The following is an 18,537-nucleotide window of genomic DNA, read 5'->3' as shown; positions in this document are numbered from 1 at the left end:
GAAAGAGCACCTTTTTGGAAAGTGACTTTATAATTGATTTAAAAAATCTTGATACAAAACTGAAATGGGTTAAAATTAATTTTGCTTCAGGCGATGAATAAAATCCATTAAGTCTTTAATGATACACGAATTTCCGTTATAACAGATATTATATTTTTGCATGCAGTTTAGCAAAAAGATGTCACCAACTTGTAAATATTTTTTAAACAAAATAAAATATCAATCGGATTCATTCACGACAAATAACAACTACCTACTCGTACTTATTTATTTAACTTTCTATAAGTCAATCAAATTAACTAACTTTCTATAAACTAATCCCTTTACTTTTTAGAAGTTTACGAGTCGATAATGAATTATTTCATCTAATTCGGCCATCAATCTGTCTAGTACACAGCAATAAAACGAAGTGTTAAAACATTTACGACTTTAGTTCGTCTACTCGCCGAGAGATGGCGCTAGGCGTTCGCGAAGCTAAGATGCAACATCGCTTCTGACCGCAGGCCAAGATTTGATAGCGTAAATAAATAACTGTGAATTGTCTCATCTTATATTCACTGAATGTTTTAGAGTATCTTTGATTTATGCAGTATTAAATATGCGATCAACCGTTTATTTTCGTCCGTCCGACAAGAATAATTTCAATGAGGAATACGAAAAATCAGACAACGCTTCATCTGAACCTGAGGCTTTTGTATTATTATTCCGTGAGATTCCTTTATTAATGGTAATCGTTTTTATGAGCCTCACACCTTTTTTCTCATAATTGAATTACACACGAGACTCGCAGCTCAACGTGTAATTTATACTTAATTGATTCGATATCGTAAATTAGTTTTGTTTGGTTCCAAGCTAATGGCCCTTCGAGCCGGATTTTTGCTATTAGCTAGACCAGGGTGAACACATATTTTTGTTATCTGAAGTATGAAGATATACTTCGTATGCTGTAAAGTTACTCCACAATGTTTCCCGGTTAGTTTATGATACGAAGTGCCTTTATGGTTTGGACTTCTTCGCGAAGGTAAAGTTTAATTTGATTTTTCTAGTTCAGAAACAGGTAATAGAGTAAACTGATGCACCGTTCTTTTGAAGTGGAAGATATTGAAGTTCTTAAAGTGATTCAGAGCATTTCATCGGAGACTGTCAATTAGATGAATTTGTTTCTCAACTTGGACGTTAACGGGACTTTTAATATTTGAAGTTCTCGTTTTTGCAACTTCTTTTAATATAATTCCAATTCCAAACCTTTTCAGTAAGTTTTGCTCTATGTCATTCACATTTAAATGAAGTCTTCCAAGGAATATAACTTACATGTATGTATCAACAAGAGCAGTAGTTTTCCAAGAAGTCAGTTCGCTCAGAGCTAGAAATCTAGTTTTAATGAAATTTACGTTTCTGACTGGCACTATGTTAAAAGTATATATCCCCCTTGCGATTCGGTCTGCCGTATATTATAGCTCGCACGTCCTCGGGTGGATTTAGGGAGGATAAAAATTTTCAGCGCATTTTTCACTCCTTAAAAGGTTAATGCACGTGGAAATGAGATTTCTGTTTCTGACGTTACGAATACCTAATGCATTTCTAATTATTATAGATTTGTTTTTGTTTTCTCTACATCTGATTCTATAAGATCTGTAGATGTCTTTTTGTAATGCTCTCTGCAATATATTAATTCGGGTCAAACGAAAAAGAGTCGTCAATCAAAGCGTACTTCTTTATTTTCAAATGCCGTTAATTTCTTATCTTTTGTAATATTAATTGCATTCAACTTTCACTCTTCAAAATGCTCATGTCTTGTGGCACATTTGTGTATTTCTAACGGTAGTTTAAATGTGCCGATTAATTCGAATTTCATGGCAAGGGCTTTTTTACTGAACCCTTATTATAGGGGTGGCAGAGGAATTATCTTTTTTACGTCCCACTGATCGGTGACAGTTTTTTCAATGTCATTTTTTACTAGATGACTAATTGTAGAGCCCAAATTATACGTTGAATATCTCTTTTTAAACGTTTTCTAACGATTCCGACTGAAGACGAGCGTGAGTTATTTCGCTTTGCTATCATAATCCCAATCTCGTTTTGAATTAAAAATGCTTTCAAATTAGTTTTTCTATTAAATTTTAATGACTTCGCCTCTAAGCATCGCGTTAGTAGGTGGTTATGAACATTCATAAATTTAATTATCCTCATCTCCAATCAAGATTTATTGACTAATAATTTAGCGTTCCCATTTCTTGCATCACTCACCAATTTATCGGTGCACTAAGACCTATAACTGTAATTACTCAGAACACAAATGAGGCCCGGGCCGGTCCAATAAATCTTACGATAACGTGTAATTATAGTGTGTAAACTATTACAACGGTACTCACCTAAAACTACCAATATGAAACACAAACTAATGTACAAGATCATCAGGAATCTTTGGTAACTAATAAACTAATATTATCACGAACGGCAATCATCTACTTGATTGTCGATTTTTTATATCACAGTACACATCACTAGCTACAAGATTTCGGTCGCACTGGGATCCCATCGGTACATCACTACATTACGAGCACAATATATTTTTTTGGTGAGGCCGATTGCATTTCCAACTTTTTTTCTCCAAAGTTTCGGTCATCGTTCGGCGAGTGTTGGTGGGCACGCGTCACTTGTCATCACTTTTACACTGTCAAATTTCGCGGTGCGAATCGATTTGTAACACTTTAAATTGTTTAACAGTTATTTTGACGATAGTTTCGGGGGAGCGTCGAGCGTGCGTCTGTCTTCGCACGCGGCCGGGGGGCAACTGGCGTGAAGTTGCTTGGGATTGGTGAAGAATGCGCGGCGCACGTTGCCAGTCCGCGCGCGCTTGCCGTATTACACTACCTATTCGCGGAGGCCTATCCCACTTAGCCGGCGTACACTCCGCGTGGGTTACACAACTCCGCCGGTTATTAGAACCAGATAGGTTGTGCATTGTTGGCGTCGTCACCCCAAGTCTTGGTCGTTCCGTTTCCATAGGTAGGAATCTCCACACGCTCGGAACTCAATCTTGCGTCCCTTTCGTTTCGGCTTTAGAATAAAAAAACAGGTAAACTCGCCTGGTGTTCGATGGCCAGAGTTTACAATCTTAAGTTACTATTATGCCGAGAGTTCGGCGTTGCATGCCATTTATGCACTTACCGAAACGCGAGACAAGTTTTCATTAGTTCAATGGACTTTATTCCGAATAACTTTCGACAAAGAAACAATTTATAAAGTTTTAATTAATGAATTACAAGAATTGTTAAAATCGAAAAGTAATTATTGGATTAATTTGGTATGCAGTTAGATTGAATCTTAGATGAAGACTAAGGCAACGTTTTTCGCAAAGCGATTTGGAAGGTGGTGCGCAATATGGAATAAATATTAGAATGTAGAGTCCATCATTTCACAAGCTGGAGATATGAAAATGCATTATTTATGCACTTAAGTAGTTAACTACAAGAAGAATAATTGTGTGTGACATATCAAAATAGATTCTTTGGTAAAAGCTTCTTTACGAATTAGTATTTAAAAATGACCAAATGTCTCAAGTGAATTAAGAGGGTCGTGCTACTGCAATAGAGACTAAAATGATCTAATGATGGTGGTGACAATTATTAAAAACACATTAATGAATACATCATTGAACCAATCTTGAATATTGTTCGGAAAAACTAGTTTACTTTAAAATCCGAACACGTGTGAATATAATTTTCCACAAAATTGGGAACATCACAAATTATCGTAATTTCAGGGACTTTCAGTTTATTAGTAGTTTGATGGCAATATTGGCAATATGGTTAATATGAGAGAATATACAGGGTGAAATTGAAATCGTTGGCATCCTTTTAAATTAAGACTACTCATAGTACATTCCCTGAATATGAGAAAAATCCAATGAGTTTTTTTTTGTCATAATTGTACTATTTATTTGTATTAGTGTACCCTTAAAAAGAGTTCAAAACGATTGTACAGTTAACAACATCAGACTACTTATACATTTTTGTTGCAGAATAACACCTACTACATCGAAATAAGATGCCACAGTGTTAAGTTTGATGTGCTGTCATCTGTACAAGTTTTAATTTTTGAAATTTTAACTCATTCGATTTGTCTCATATTCAGGGAATGTACCATGTACCTACCATGAGTAGTCTTAGTTTAAAAGGATGCCAACGATTTAAAAGTCACCTGTAGTTTTCAAGATGGTTTGGTGAACTGCTGTCAAGGTTGTCAACTAATTAGTTATACGTATTAATAATTAATGTAGTTCACAAAATGTTAATTAAAATTGGAAGGCGAATTTGTACGACTTTCCTTTCATGATTCTTAGGGTTTCATTCAATATTGTACAGGACCTACATACAACGCCTGAAAGTATTTATAACATTTATTCGTACCTATATAAAATGTTTCTTTGTAAATAACTATTCAAAGAAATGAGTTTGATTTTGATGACAGTTAAATGCAGAGTAACTTAATTATGATACACTCATTAATTAGAAAGAAAGAAATTAATTAATTACATAGGTAAGTATTACCTACAATAGAATTTTATGTACAGGCATGTTTTTAAATTTTAATACACGAAATGAAAATGTAGTATGTCAACACAATTTTACAAATTAATTCATCCCTAATTATAAATTAACATTCATTAACATTCTCAAATTAGTTTAAAACGAAATTAGTACGACTATATTCAACCTTAAGAATTTTATCGCCATCTGAACAATGTTTAAGAAAGTTTCTCAAAAAGTCCCAAAATAAAATAGTTAATTATCGGAGTCACGATCTCTAAAACAGGTAAAGTATAATTAAGATTACCCCAAAAACAGAAGTATCGAATACTTATCTGTGGTAAAAACCGCCCCCTACGTCGAAAAAAGGCATGAGATGAAAGAAAGCATAGAAGTAATATTAAGGATTTGCTTATTCTTGTCTGTTACAAAACCTTTTTTTTTTAAATTTAGCGGGTTCTGGAACGCTAATCCGTTGGGCTGCTACAGCGACTTTAGTTCGTTTACGAATCTCCTCATTTCTGATTCGATCTCGTAAAGAAACACCGAGCATAGCCCTCTCCATAGCACGCTGTGCAACTTTGAGCTTCTTTATAAGGCCTATAATAGTGAGAGGACGCGTTTCGGAACCATATGTCGTCACTGGTAACACACTGATTGTAGACTTTCGTCTTTGGGCACTGAGGTATTTTGGACAAAAAGACGTGTTTACCAGCCCAGTTGGATTTGACGATTGACCTTTTTCTCGAAATTGGACCTACCTAGGTGAATCGTTTGTCCAAGGTAGACAAATGTAGACTTGTCAACAATCTAGACTTAGAAAATCGAGCTCTCAACTAAAAAGAATATGAGACATGTAGGTAGAGGCTCCTTAAGAGCGAAACGTTTGACGATTTGTAACTGTAGGTAAGTACTATTTAAATAGTCTATGAAAATAAAGAAATTTTGACTTTGACTTTGAACTGAAACGGTTTCGTTTTGTCCATGTGCATCCAGTGCCATGGTTTCTATGCTTTATTCGGGGGGCATCAGAACTATCGGGTCTCAAAACTGGCAGGTATTTAGAAAAAGGTTGGTCGGCCATTAGAATGCGTGGTTCAAAACCGATAACGTTATGCCGTTGTCCAATCCAACAAACTGTCGGTTGGAAACGTTCCCGGTTGGGTTTGTGAATCTGTGCAAAAAAGAAAACAAAAGTGAAAGAGGTACAGTTGACCTGTACTTTTTTGTTGTGAAATAGCACGTATTATAACTGAATAAGATCTAGCTAAGGTAGTTAAGCTGTATGTAGTCTGTGCTTTTTGGCGCGCCGATCGTTTTAAGACTTCCAAGTTCAAACTGAATTTAAAAAAGATTATCTAAATTGGCGATGGAGACTAATGGCCAGTATTTTTTATGAAGTACAATGATACAGTTTTTAGCTACCATTAAGATAAAATGTTTATTGTTCAACACATAGTCAACCATTTTTCGGCAATCTCAAATGTTATTGAAACCTGTTGACTTTGAGTACTTTTGCAATTGGGATTATCCCTCAACGAGTATCAATGTGAAGTTACAAATGTGTAATCTTATGTGTTTGTTATAGGTAGGTGCTATTTTCAACAAAACAATATAGCCTGATGTGCTGTCAACTGTAAAAACCTATTCACTTAAAAAGGCCCAAGGCATAGCGTAACCCTATTTCTCTAAATAATGATAAACGTTATCAAAATTCGGTTTTTTGCTTAAGTTATCCAGAAAGCCGTTATCTGGTTAGTATAAACATAAGCCCTCCGATAACCAACGTCCGCATCACCATAAAACATTCGAATTTCGATTCAATATCCTGCTGATTCGATTCAATGTGTTATTGTATCGGCTGACACGTTGACGTGGGCGTTCGATATTCAAAATTGAACGCATTCGAATTTCGGAAATATTGTTCTTTTGTATTATTTATTTCGTTTTTATTTAATGGCTTTGCAATGACTCTTACAACTTGCCAGTACCAAGTAAAACCGTTTTTGGGATAAAACTGTTTTTCGTTTCAACATACCTACAAACTTTTTTATTATTGGGAACGTGCACGACATTAGCGCCATCTGCCAACGAAACTTTAAGGGGCATATGTCAAAAAATAAATAACAACAGCTTTCTTATTTTTATTGATTAGAGTAAATAAAATGTACTTTAAAAGACAATAAATGGTACGTTGAATGAAATTTGATAAAAACTGTTTATGGAGAAATGGACGTCATTATAAAAACTGGTTTTGAGTGTGTAAAACACACAATAAGTTTCCAACCCCAAACTCAGCTAAAAGGAAAAAAATTGGTGCTAGCAGAGCATGTGAGGAATGTAGAAGAGCTGAGAACTAATGGCAATAGTTATTTATTGAGCCACCATCATTCGTCAAACATCGGTGACCTCGACACCCTATAAAACAAGTTTAAACGTAAGTAATCTCCTAACCTAAAAATATGACTAAAGAAAGTTGTAAAATTAATATTCATTGCATTTATTACAGATCGATCATGCTAGGGTTGTCACAGGAGTAAAATGCAGCTGCGTTTATAACCAGAGCGGCAAGTGCAAACATGTTGCTGCTTTAATATGTTACATTAACAACANGAACATCACTCGACCATGTATGTCCATTCGGACATATCGGAATGGCACGCTTTGACGAGCAACTTGCTGTATCTACTCTAATCCATATCTGTGACTCTACTGACTCTACATATCTGTGGTCAAACGCATATCGCTCAAACGTCATAAATGTCAAACATTTGTGTCATATTCATTTTTTTTATTCATTACTTGCCTTTGGGAACCACGATTTCGCCATGTCTCATTATTTTAACCCATAGGTTATCAGTCAAAAACCACTGTTGCTTGTGATCGATCATCATCAAGTTATGGGTTTTTGAGTTGTATTAAATAAATATTTATTTCATTTTCAGTAAAGGCAGTCGTTAAGAAATGGAACCAAATACGAGACAGCTGGACTAGGAGTTTAAAATCTTTGTCTGCTTCGGTGAATGTTAAAAAATACTGTTACCACAACCAGTTGTTGTTTTTAAAGAAAGTTTTAGACTTGCCTGAAATACACGACAATGCACTGAACAGAACACACGACGGTGTACTGGCTAGAACACACGACACTGCACCGGCTGTATCACACAACGTTGCACCAGCTGGATCACACGACGCTACAAGGGAGAGCGTTCAGCTAGAAATGTCTAATATTGAAATTAAAATTGAGCCTGATGCTGAAGTACCTGAACCATCTGTTGGTGAAAAAAGACCAGCACAAGAAAATCCCCTAAAACTCGCGAAAAGATTTAAGAAAAGACTTGAACCAAACCAAAATATCAGTCACAAAACGATACCAATTAATAATCAGGTGAAAACTCAAAATTCGTCAAATGAAGATCGCAATTTGTACTTTTTCAAAAGCTTACTACCCTCACTAGCGTTACTAGACGAGGATCAAGTACTCCAATTCCAAGCAGGTGTCATAAGTTTAATACAAGATATAAAAAGTCGCCGTAACGAGTGGTCAAATCAGCAACCGTACCCTTTTCACTATTTGCATCAGCCTTCCCCGAGCACGTCGATGCAAAGCTCCTCACATATTGACGACGGTCAACTGTCACCAGCCGAAGACACGGATTATATTTTAAAAGTAAGTGACTTGACTAATTAATCGACTAGGGCGAACAAGGGTTACTGTAAGACTGTAACACCCACATGCACGCAAAATATGAACATGTGGAACAGAGGGCTTAGTGTGAGTTTACATTAAACTTCCTCACAGTGAGCGCGTTAAAAAATATGTAGTAGGTATATGAAAATGTTAGTTCTTCAAAGTTTCCGCTAGGGGCGCTGTACAATCCGACTTTTGATCTATCTAAACTCACACAGCGAGCAGATAGACCTATGGTATAGATGTATTTCCTACTGTTTTGCCTATGTTTATGTAAATAAATATCTTTTTTCTTCCTATATTGTGGTGACCAAAATGTCGAATTAAGACAAAAAAATATTAAATTAAATGTTTGATAATAAGTAGAAATGTGTTTAATTCTTTTCTTTGCCCGAAAACACTCCTGTGTCGCGTTGCGTCGTCGTCTTTTAAAAACCCTGAGAAGACCCCAACACTGAACAGGCTCGCGCTAAAACTTAAAATACAGGGTGAAATTGAAATCATTTTCATCTTTTTGAAATAAGCCTCTACTCATCATGATACAGACAACCCAATCGAGCTAACTGCGTACCTCGCTGGAACGCGACTCTACCGCCCTCTACAAACAAGCAAGCTTCTCGCATTCGCCCGTCCATACCAGGGCCCCGATTGTGCTAATTTTTAATGTCTCCAATTCATTCGCATTTCATCTCCAGTCTACACTCCAGTCACGCTACAATTCCATTCCAGCTGATGTGCAGTTCGGTATCGCGGTAAAGGTCAGCGCAATCGGGGCCCAGTGGGCTGACTCAGCTGACGTGCGCTGTTTTTTTTTATGTTTTGACCAATCGTATCGCAGATTCGATGAAGCGCGTCTGGCTGGATTGGAGACGTTAAAAATTACCGTAATCGGGGCTCTGAGCGTCGATATGACGTCACGGCTGCCAGGTGCGCAGTTAACTCGGGTTGTAGACTGTAAAGTACGGTCAACAGCAGCGATACAAATGGTCGATACGACTGTCGAGTTGACAATATATTCTGTCTCTTCCCATCTTGTGTATTTGTCGTAATATCTCGTTCTCCCGCCAAAATAAATGTCAAAGTCAGATGGGTTCGCCCATGACATTGGGTTTGTTTACATTTGGTATCGCTTCTCGTTGGCCGTACTTTAGTATGACTTACCAGCGCCGCTCTGTCCGAACACGTAGTTGTCCGGCCGGAACAGCTGGCCGTACCCGGACGACCGGATGGCGTCCATTGTTCCCGGCTCCAGGTCCACCAGCACAGCGCGCGGGACGAAGCGTTTACCTTGGAAAATAACATAGAAATTGAATCATCATCTTTACGACATTTAGTCTCCACTGCAGGATGGCAGATAAAGGTGAACTACATCCTATGATTTGCCGTTCAGATTCGGACGATTCGACGCGGGCAGATGTTCTTTTATAGAAGTCTCCTGCAGTGGATACTAGGTATTAGTAGATAGTAGATGAACTATCACCTAATACCTAAATACCTAATGTCCACTGCAGGAGAGTTTGATTGATGAATCTGATGATTGGAAGGGCTATCTCAAGGAAGTGATTTGCCCCCCTAAACAATAAGGTACAAAACGTGAAAGTTGTACTTAATTTCGAATTTGAAAGGTCTTTGCTCTGGTGTTCTTCTGTATGGAGTTCTACTTCGCTCCTTGAAGCAATTTGGAAATGAAATCGTCACGTTTTGTAACTTGTTTATAATAAGAGGGCTGTACTGTACCGACTGTACGCCAGTCAGGTCGATGCCGTGCTCGTCCGATATTATCTCTCAGATGCGACAGTCTCTAGCGCCACAGAAAACATGCATCGCATATGCAGCAACGCGATTTAGTGACTTCGGACGCGTTTTATCGACTGCTATCGCTGTCAAGCTTCCGAAAAGCTACTTAGTCTGCTTTTCCACCAGAGGTGTGCAAGGATGCGTAGCGAAGGATGTGTTTGTAAAGAACCAATAGAATCGCTTCATTTACCGAGGCGAGGTTTTTGAGTATGCGGTGTGGAATATGTGGTCGCTGCTTTCAGCTTCTAAAAAGCGGCAATCGCCGATCGCTGATGCTAAAAGAAGCATGTGTGTTGTGGCTCTCTCTAAGATTGATGGTGAAAACGACCATTAGGCTGCTTTTCCACCAGAGATGTGCGAGGATGCGTAGCGAGGGATGTGTTTGTAAAGAACCAATAGAATCGCTTCATTTACCGAGGCGAGGTTTTTGAGTATGCGGTGTGGAATATGTGGTCGCTGCTTTCAGCTTCTATGAAGCGGCAATCGCCGATCGCTGATGCTAAAAGAAGCATGTGTGTTGTGACTCTCTCTAAGATTGATGGTGAAAACGACCATTAGGCTGCTTTTCCACCAGAGATGTGCGAGGATTCGTAGCGAGGGATGTGTTTGTAAAGAACCAATAGAATCGCTTCATTTACCGAGGCGAGGTTTTTGAGTATGCGGTGTGGAATATGTGGTCGCTGCTTTCAGCTTCTAAAAAGCGGCAATCGCCGATCGCCGATGCTGAAAGAAGCATGTGTGTTGTGGCTCTAAAGCCTTGATCACACGTACCGAGCAAACGGGCGAGACAGTGCTCTCGGACGAGTACTCGGTGTGTATGAACATTACACCGAGTGCTCGGCCGAGCGCTCGAGTATGTGACTCGCTAACCCAACTGTCTCGACCGAGTAAACATTGTACTGTCTCGCCCGTTTACTCGATACGTGTGATCAAGGCTTAAGAAGTGACGTTCTTACCGTCATTGGCCTCATTGTAGTACACCTGGATACGCTCTAGCTGCAGGTCGCTGTCGCCCTTATAGTGGCCGGTCGGGTCGATGCCGTGCTCGTCCGATATTATCTCTCAGATTCGACCAGTATACAATAGTAGTCTTTGGATGCGACAGTCTCTAGCGCCACAGAACACATGTTACTTTTAGCATCGTCGATTTGTTTGCGACCATATTGATGCAGCATCGCGATGCGTTTTAGCGACTGCAGTCGCTGCGTCAAACTTCCGAAAAGCGACTCAATCGCCGCGCTTGGTATTTTTGCGGTGTGGAACGTGTGGTCAGCTTCTAAAAAGCTAATAAATCGCCGATCACAGGTGCTAAAAGACATGTGTGCTGTGGCTCTAAGATACGACGTGCTCACCGTCAAATCGGGTCCAATGACAGGTTAACTTTCCCCGGGACAAACTTGAGCTTCACTGGTTGGGTTATTGGCGGCCAAGCTGTAGATCCCGGCTACACAGGAGTTGCAGAAGTGGGAACGAGAGGTGGGAATAGTCCCGTGCTTACCGTCATTGGCCTCGTTGTAGTACACCTGGATACGCTCTAGCTGCAGGTCGCTGTCTCCCTTGTAGTGGCCGGTCGGGTCGATGCCGTGCTCGTCCAATATTATCTCAGATGCGACCAGTATACAATAGTAGTCTTTGGATGCGACAGTCTCTAGCGCCACAAAACACATGTTACTTTTAGCATCGTCGATTTGTTTGCGACCATATTGATGCAGCATCGCGATGCGTTTTAGCGACTGCAGTCGCTGCGTCAAACTTCCGAAAAGCGACTCAATCGCCGCGCTTGGTATTTTTGCGGTGTGGAACGTGTGGTCAGCTTCTAAAAAGCTAATAAATCGCCGATCACAGGTGCTAAAAGACATGTGTGCTGTGGCTCTAAGATACGACGTGCTCACCGTCAAATCGGGTCCAATGACAGGTTAACTTTCCCCGGGACAAACTTGAGCTTCACTGGTTGGGTTATTGGCGGCCAAGCTGTAGATCCCGGCTACACAGGAGTTGCAGAAGTGGGAACGAGAGGTGGGAATAGTCCCGTGCTTACCGTCATTGGCCTCGTTGTAGTACACCTGGATACGCTCTAGCTGCAGGTCGCTGTCGCCCTTATAGTGGCCGGTCGGGTCGATGCCGTGCTCGTCCGATATTATCTCCCAGAACTGCCAGAAATGGTCAGTAAATACATATAAATATTATTGGACATTTTATACAACGCGATCTATTGGGTGGGGATCTGAAGTAGCTTAGCAGTGCAAAAGGGCTTTCAAATTATTTTGAATTCGTTCACGTATTAAATCCAGAGCTTAATCAGTGTCAATAATTTCCAGAAAACCTTATTCCGCCCGGGAATCGAACCCAGAATCACTGAACGAAACTGATAATCAAATCTATAGCTAGATGGTTACTTAATAGATGCACATGATTATTTCACATTAATTCTAGGTATTTTTTATAAAATATTTTTTTTTTATTATTTAAAACACATTTTATAATTAGGTAGTTCAAACCTAAATTTAAAAGTTTATAATGTTTTGAATTGAAGTTTTATAAGTGTGAGATAATGATAACAATAAGTATATTTTTTTAGTTTTATGAGTAGGTAAGTAAATAAACATTATTATGCAACATATTAACTACTTGTTTTATGCATGTAAATATTAAATCATTGTTTATAAACACATTGAAATCTTCATAACCGCTAACGATCCCTCCACAGATTAGAGAGTATGGATCCCTCTTCTTAAACCGTAATTAGAGCGCGTCGAACAAAAATAGCGTAACATCATTTTTAATTGATAACAAAACGCAATCATCGAAAAAGTATAAATACCTTAGAACCTATTTGGTTACCGCACTGACCAGCCTGTAAATGCACTATTTCACGCATTTTCAAATATTTCCAATGATTTTCACTTAGAAATCGACGAGCGCGGTCTAGACGTGAGAAAAGTACTATTTTTAAATGCGTATACGCATGAATAGCGGCACGTGGGACACAGCGTCATAGACTCTGACGTTGGATAAATAAAGACCCATTTCGTCATACTTGTCACATTTTTCATGCAGAAATCGAGAATTTGCCAGATTTCGAAATGATTTTAGTCATATAATTTATAGTTATAGCTTCTTTTGACTTATATCATCGTAATTATCATACGTTTTTACGGAATGTCTATTGACAAAATCTCGTTCAAATTGGATTTTTGCTTACGAAAACAGCGAATTTCGAAAGCCCGATTTCCAGGTAACTCGCGAAGGCACAACTTTGAACCAATATTACAACAAATTTATTTCTAAGTTAGAAGATATAATGTATTCATTAGAATAAGCATACCCTGAAGAAGAAAGTGTATTGAGAANCAGTCGCGGAATGAAAAGGTTCGTCAGTTTTCAAATTGATTCCTTCAACGAATCGCGAGCACATATTACCTTTTGAAACTATGTTACAGAATAATCTCGAGTTAGAGAAAATAATCTTTAACTGTTCGTCAGTAAAGTTCAAAATTATTCAGATCAAAGTCGATTTATCTTGTCAAGAAGATTATTATGATTGATAAAATAAATAAAACCTTCTTGTTGGTTCAACCTGCCATTGTTATTTCTATATAAAAAAAAAACTACATTTTGTAACATGCACAGATGGAATAGAAAAATAAACAAGCAAAACCTTATTCGTTACCAAACGTCATATTTATTTAAATGTTAGCAGCTCTGTTTCTTGCACTATTATGTTGGCAGGTTTGACTCTTACAGTACCTAGTGCAAGCGAAAACCGACACTAAGGTGACGAACCTTTTCATTCTGCGACTGTACAATATCATCAATACAATTGAATAAATTAACACAATCACATTAAAATCAAAACAACATTGACAATGACAAGACAAGTTTGTTTGCTTCCCTTGCCCATAATGTTACACATTTGTGCCGCGACGAACGCAGCGATCGTTTTCTTTACCCCTTCCACCCACTTCGCACGTTCCCAATACTGTCCGGTAATAATTAGAGAAAAGGTTTGATGAATCATGTTCCATACCATCTTATGCAGCTTAGGTACAAATAAAATAATACTTTACGTGCATTTTATAAATCATACATCGTAAAAAACGTCAAGAAAAATCTGTACCGACCATAAACTGCAGTGTTTATTATGAATTAATTTTATTACGCACTCGATTACGTTTTCATGAGCAGCAAAAAACCGACAACGAATTATAGTATACTATGATATGATCTGTATCAGACATCGTTAAACATGTGCGGGATAAGTTTACTAATATTGAACCTTATTTTGAAAGCCAGAGGGTTCAATTCACAGAAACATTCGCCTGTCAACGATGGCTGTAGGCAGTTTAAAACTTAACAGAATTCTTTAAATGGCCCAATTACAAAATAAATATCGCGGACATTCGGAATTACAATCAATTTATTCATAATTTATTGTATGAATATATTTTTATTGCTTTTGTTAAGACTCGGCGCTAAAACTTTTCGTGTAGAAAACATGAAATAGGTATTTAAGTTAAAACTAAAATAGGTACGAGTAGTTACAAATAAATCAAGCATGTTTTGAAGCCTAATACTTAGAATATTACTTAATAATACTTAAGTAGGTATTAATCAGACTTCAATTTTAATATGATTAAATGTGAAAACACGTGTCGAAATGAAAACCTCCTTTTTGAAGTTGGTTAAAAACAAACCGAATGCGTGATATTGAAGCTAGCTTTCCGCCTGCGGCTTGGCCCGCGTGAAATTTTGTCTCTCAAAAACCTGGATTAAAACTATCCTATGTCTTTCCCGGGACTCGAACTACTAGTAGGTATCTCTATCGGTTCAGTGGTTTAGGCATGAAAGCGACACAGACAGACAGAGAGTTACTTTCACATTAATATAATATTAATAGGGACTTAGATAAATTCCCGAAAACCATTAGCTTGCAAATATCTCCCTAAAGCGTGTAAAGTATGCAAATGAGTCTCATACACATCAATAATTAACAGAATTATTAATAATAATGATCCACAGATCGTGTCACGGGAGATTCAGGTTTTTATTTTTAATCAAAACGCGCCAACCAAACTGGAAACAAGCAGGTAGGAAGAAAGACCCTAACGGATTCCTTGCCCTTGGCTTGTCAAGCGAATATGAGCTTTATTAATTGTCATGCCATAGTAAAAAGATGGAAGCAGTGGGTTCATTTGGTTCAGTCTAAGAATGACATTTGTGTCAGCATTTATTTATTAGCCATGGTTTTTATTAGAGTCTGTCTTACAAGTATTGCTTTCAAATTTTAAATACACACAAACAGATAATTTAATAATAATAAGCATGACGTACTCTGTAATTAAGGTTTAACAAGTTAAACTTACACACGTTTAATGATGAGTCAAATGTTTTAGGTAACATCGTTGTTTAACGACGATTGCGAAAACCGTAATATGTCTATTATACGTTTAGTACTCATACAACTTGCTTTTGTGTATTGAGATTATTTGATATGTAAAAAAGTATTTTTTGAAGATGCTCAGCGCACTTAATGGTATTTTTTTTTACATTATATCTAAGGTTTTTTTTTATTGAAGATAGAGTTACACCGCAGCGAAACGTATTTATGTAGCCAGATATCAAGAAGTGATTCTACTGACATCATTTTCTACTATGTCTCTACCGCACAGTTGAACCATCTAAAGAACAAGACAAAAAGGACTTCTCTCCCCAGTAATACAGATGGATATCGCACAGCAGCAGTTTAGGCTAGACCCGTTAATTGAAATCTATGGTGTAATAACTTTTGAGTGCATAAAATTGTTTGGTCACGGTGTTGCCAGTAATGTCATATTTCGCAGTTTCACGGACTTGGGCGTGAGGGTTTTTTTTGGTAGGTTCAACTCTATTTGGGAGGCGAACCTTCAATTTGGAAGCGAAAGTGTCTGAAAGATTAATTGATAGACGCCTCTATGGTTTAGTGGTTAGAGTGACGGACTTTCGCAATCCGCGGGTGTTGGGTTCTATTCCCAGATAAGGCAAAAATACATTATTTAGGTATTTTGTGGTCTTTACGAGATCGAATCAGAAATGAGGAGATCCGTAAACGAACTAAAGTCACTGAGATAGCCCGACGGATTAGCAAGCTGAAGTGGCAATGGGCAGGGCACATAGTAGAACTGACGGCCGATGGGGCAGCAAGGTTCTGGAGTGGTGGACCGACGATTTCATAAAGGTAGCAGGAAGGCGCTGGACGCAGGCCGCTACCAACCGGGCAACATGGAAAGCATTGGGGGAGGCCTATGTATATTCAGCAGTAGACGTCCTATGGCTGAGATGATGATGATGATGAGGTATTTTGTCAAGTATAGTAGTAGGACAGAAGGTTTGACCGAAAATAAATTAACCAAAGCTTTCCCTAAAGACGCTACAAAGCACGATCTTCCCTTTTTTCGTACAGCTGCTTCCAGCTATCTTCTTAAGGTCATTGGTCCATCGAGTTAGGGGACGTTTTATCTATACTACGTTTGCCGATACGTGATCTCCATTCCAGAACTACTATGCGACAGATACGAGTATTGTCAGCCCACAAGCTTCTTATAAAAAGAGTTTTTGCTAGCTTTCATAGTCTAAAAATTTTGATTGTTTCATTTTTTCCAGTTCTGGTGAGATATTATTGCAAATCATCTAAACATAGCTTTGCACCTGTGTAGGTATTTGCTACGTAGGTAAACCATTTACAACCAAATTCTGGAGGTTCTAGTCTACACTCCCAGGCCAGTCGGTTTGCTCGGTTCCATTTAACCACAACTCTAAATAAATATGTGAGAATCAAAAATTTTCAAAACCGTAGCGTTAAAAAGTAAGTCAAATACAAAAATCATAGCAAGAGCCAACTGTTAACTCGGGAATGGTTTAATAAAGTTGGTTCCATGATTAATGGTGCGGGATATTTTTAAACAACATTACCGATACACCTGCGAACGAGCCGGGGCGAGTTGTTTATTATTGAAATAAGTTTGCAAACACACGGGAGAGATTTTGGGGCGGTCACGTAGGAATAGGAATCTACGCTAATATTATAAAGAGAAAAGATTTGATTGTTTATTTAAGAGGATCCGAAATTACTGGACCGATTTGAAAAATTCTTTCGCCTTTACAATCCTACATTATCCATGATGAATATAGGCGGTACAAAGTTCGCCGGGTCAGCTAATAATTTCAAATTTTTGGGCTGTTGTCGCCTTTCAATTCGAGTGATAAGATCCTTATTTTGTATTTAATTCGATTTAATCTTCAATGCTATCGCAGCGATATCAAAAATTTCTGCCGACTCTGAAAGATGATCGTATTAAAGCGGGCAAACCCGTGGGCAGGAGCTAGAATGAAATCACTATAACTCTTCAAATACTATGTTGTAGTTCCATGTCGTTTCGGCTGGTGGGACGTCAACGATTTCCGCCTCTGGGGACACTAAATTTTAATAATCTAAGAGCGATATCGTACCACTTGTCTAGCCAACGCTTGTTTAAACAGGTTTCTTGACCTGCATATCGTACACCACATGCCATGATTTGACGCACGGCTACGTTTTTTGTCCATTGTCTCGTCTAATATTAGAGAGCTTGAATGGACATTTTTAGCGAGCCACAAACTGGAATACAATTGTAGTTTGTTGTCGTATCATTTACGACAGTGTTACACAATGATGGGAATGATGGGATGTAAGAATAGCGAATGCTGTAGGTTTGGTTTCTATCTGAAGTATTTTTTGATGTATTACTCCTTTCGAAACGACCCTTGTTCCAGGACCCATGTGATCATAATTCTTGCAATAAGCGTGTATCTTATACAACAACACTTAAAATACTGAGCGTTTATCGACGTTAAGGAGAGTGGACGGTAAATAGAGTGACATGGTAGAGCGGATAGAAAACAAGGGAAAGTTATCGAAATTTTAGATGTGATGATGATGTTATTTTAAATACTTCAAATAATTGTATATTATTGGTTTCAAAGTTTAACATCTATGTACACACGGCCACACTGTTAACTATCCATTTCCGTTTTTGCTCTCGCTCTCATCAAATGGTGATTCTTTGCGATAGAACGAGACGACATGACAGGCAATGGATAGTTAACACTGTTGCCGATGGTACCTACCTTGATAATATTCTTCAGTTGACACATGTGTGAACGTGGTATCTTGGAGTAACAGGCACGTCCAAAACAAACTCCCGTACGTTTCCAAACTTATATCAACCCCCGACAATCAAAACCCGGGACTCATTACTCGATTTCACACTTTGTGCGTAAAATTTTGACAGCTGCATGCAAATTTTGTACGGAATTAGCATTTTTTGGTACTAATGAAAGGTGCTACGGGATCGTACGTGCGTGGCGTTGTATTTGAATAACTACCTTTAGGGGATACGGGACATGCTTTATTTGGTTTTTGAATTTCCCATTCATGTAAATGAGACGGTTGAACTTTGTGGTTTGTTTGTAGATTTTGATTGAGTATTATGCAAATACTCT

General features: G+C 38.2%; 3 protein-coding genes across 4 annotated transcripts in view; 1 reads left to right on the top strand and 2 right to left on the bottom strand.

The window, feature by feature from the left end:
• The window catches only part of LOC114354722 (uncharacterized), a 56,655-nt gene extending 53,841 nt beyond the window's left edge, over positions 1-2,814 (bottom strand). For both annotated transcript variants that reach the window (XR_003656047.1, XM_028307261.1), the window contains exon 1: positions 2,373-2,814. Coding sequence is in view for 1 of the 2 variants with exons in the window: in XM_028307261.1 (XP_028163062.1) it covers positions 2,373-2,415 (43 nt within the window). In the remaining variant the exon portion in view is untranslated. The remainder of the gene's footprint in view (positions 1-2,372) is intronic.
• Positions 2,815-7,482: 4,668 nt separating this feature from the next.
• On the top strand, positions 7,483-8,538 carry LOC114354724 (uncharacterized). Its single transcript, XM_028307264.1, has one exon. It carries the CDS (start codon positions 7,753-7,755, stop codon positions 8,221-8,223), a length of 471 nt encoding a protein of 156 aa, XP_028163065.1. The 5' UTR covers positions 7,483-7,752; the 3' UTR covers positions 8,224-8,538.
• An 832-nt stretch (positions 8,539-9,370) lies between these two features.
• LOC114354726 (tubulin beta-4B chain-like) lies at positions 9,371-13,025 on the bottom strand. Its single transcript, XM_028307266.1, has 3 exons — positions 12,842-13,025; positions 12,059-12,170; positions 9,371-9,510 (listed from the first exon to the last, which is right to left on the bottom strand). The coding sequence occupies exons 1-3, from the start codon at positions 12,896-12,898 to the stop codon at positions 9,371-9,373; spliced, it is 309 nt and encodes a 102-aa protein (XP_028163067.1). The 5' UTR covers positions 12,899-13,025.
• Between the last annotated feature and the right edge of the window lie 5,512 nt (positions 13,026-18,537).

Source organism: Ostrinia furnacalis, unplaced genomic scaffold, assembly GCF_004193835.3.
Source record: "Ostrinia furnacalis isolate ACB-3 unplaced genomic scaffold, ASM419383v2 OfSCF2155, whole genome shotgun sequence".
NCBI lineage: Eukaryota > Metazoa > Arthropoda > Insecta > Lepidoptera > Crambidae > Ostrinia > Ostrinia furnacalis.
This window is presented reverse-complemented; position numbering and strand designations above follow the sequence as displayed.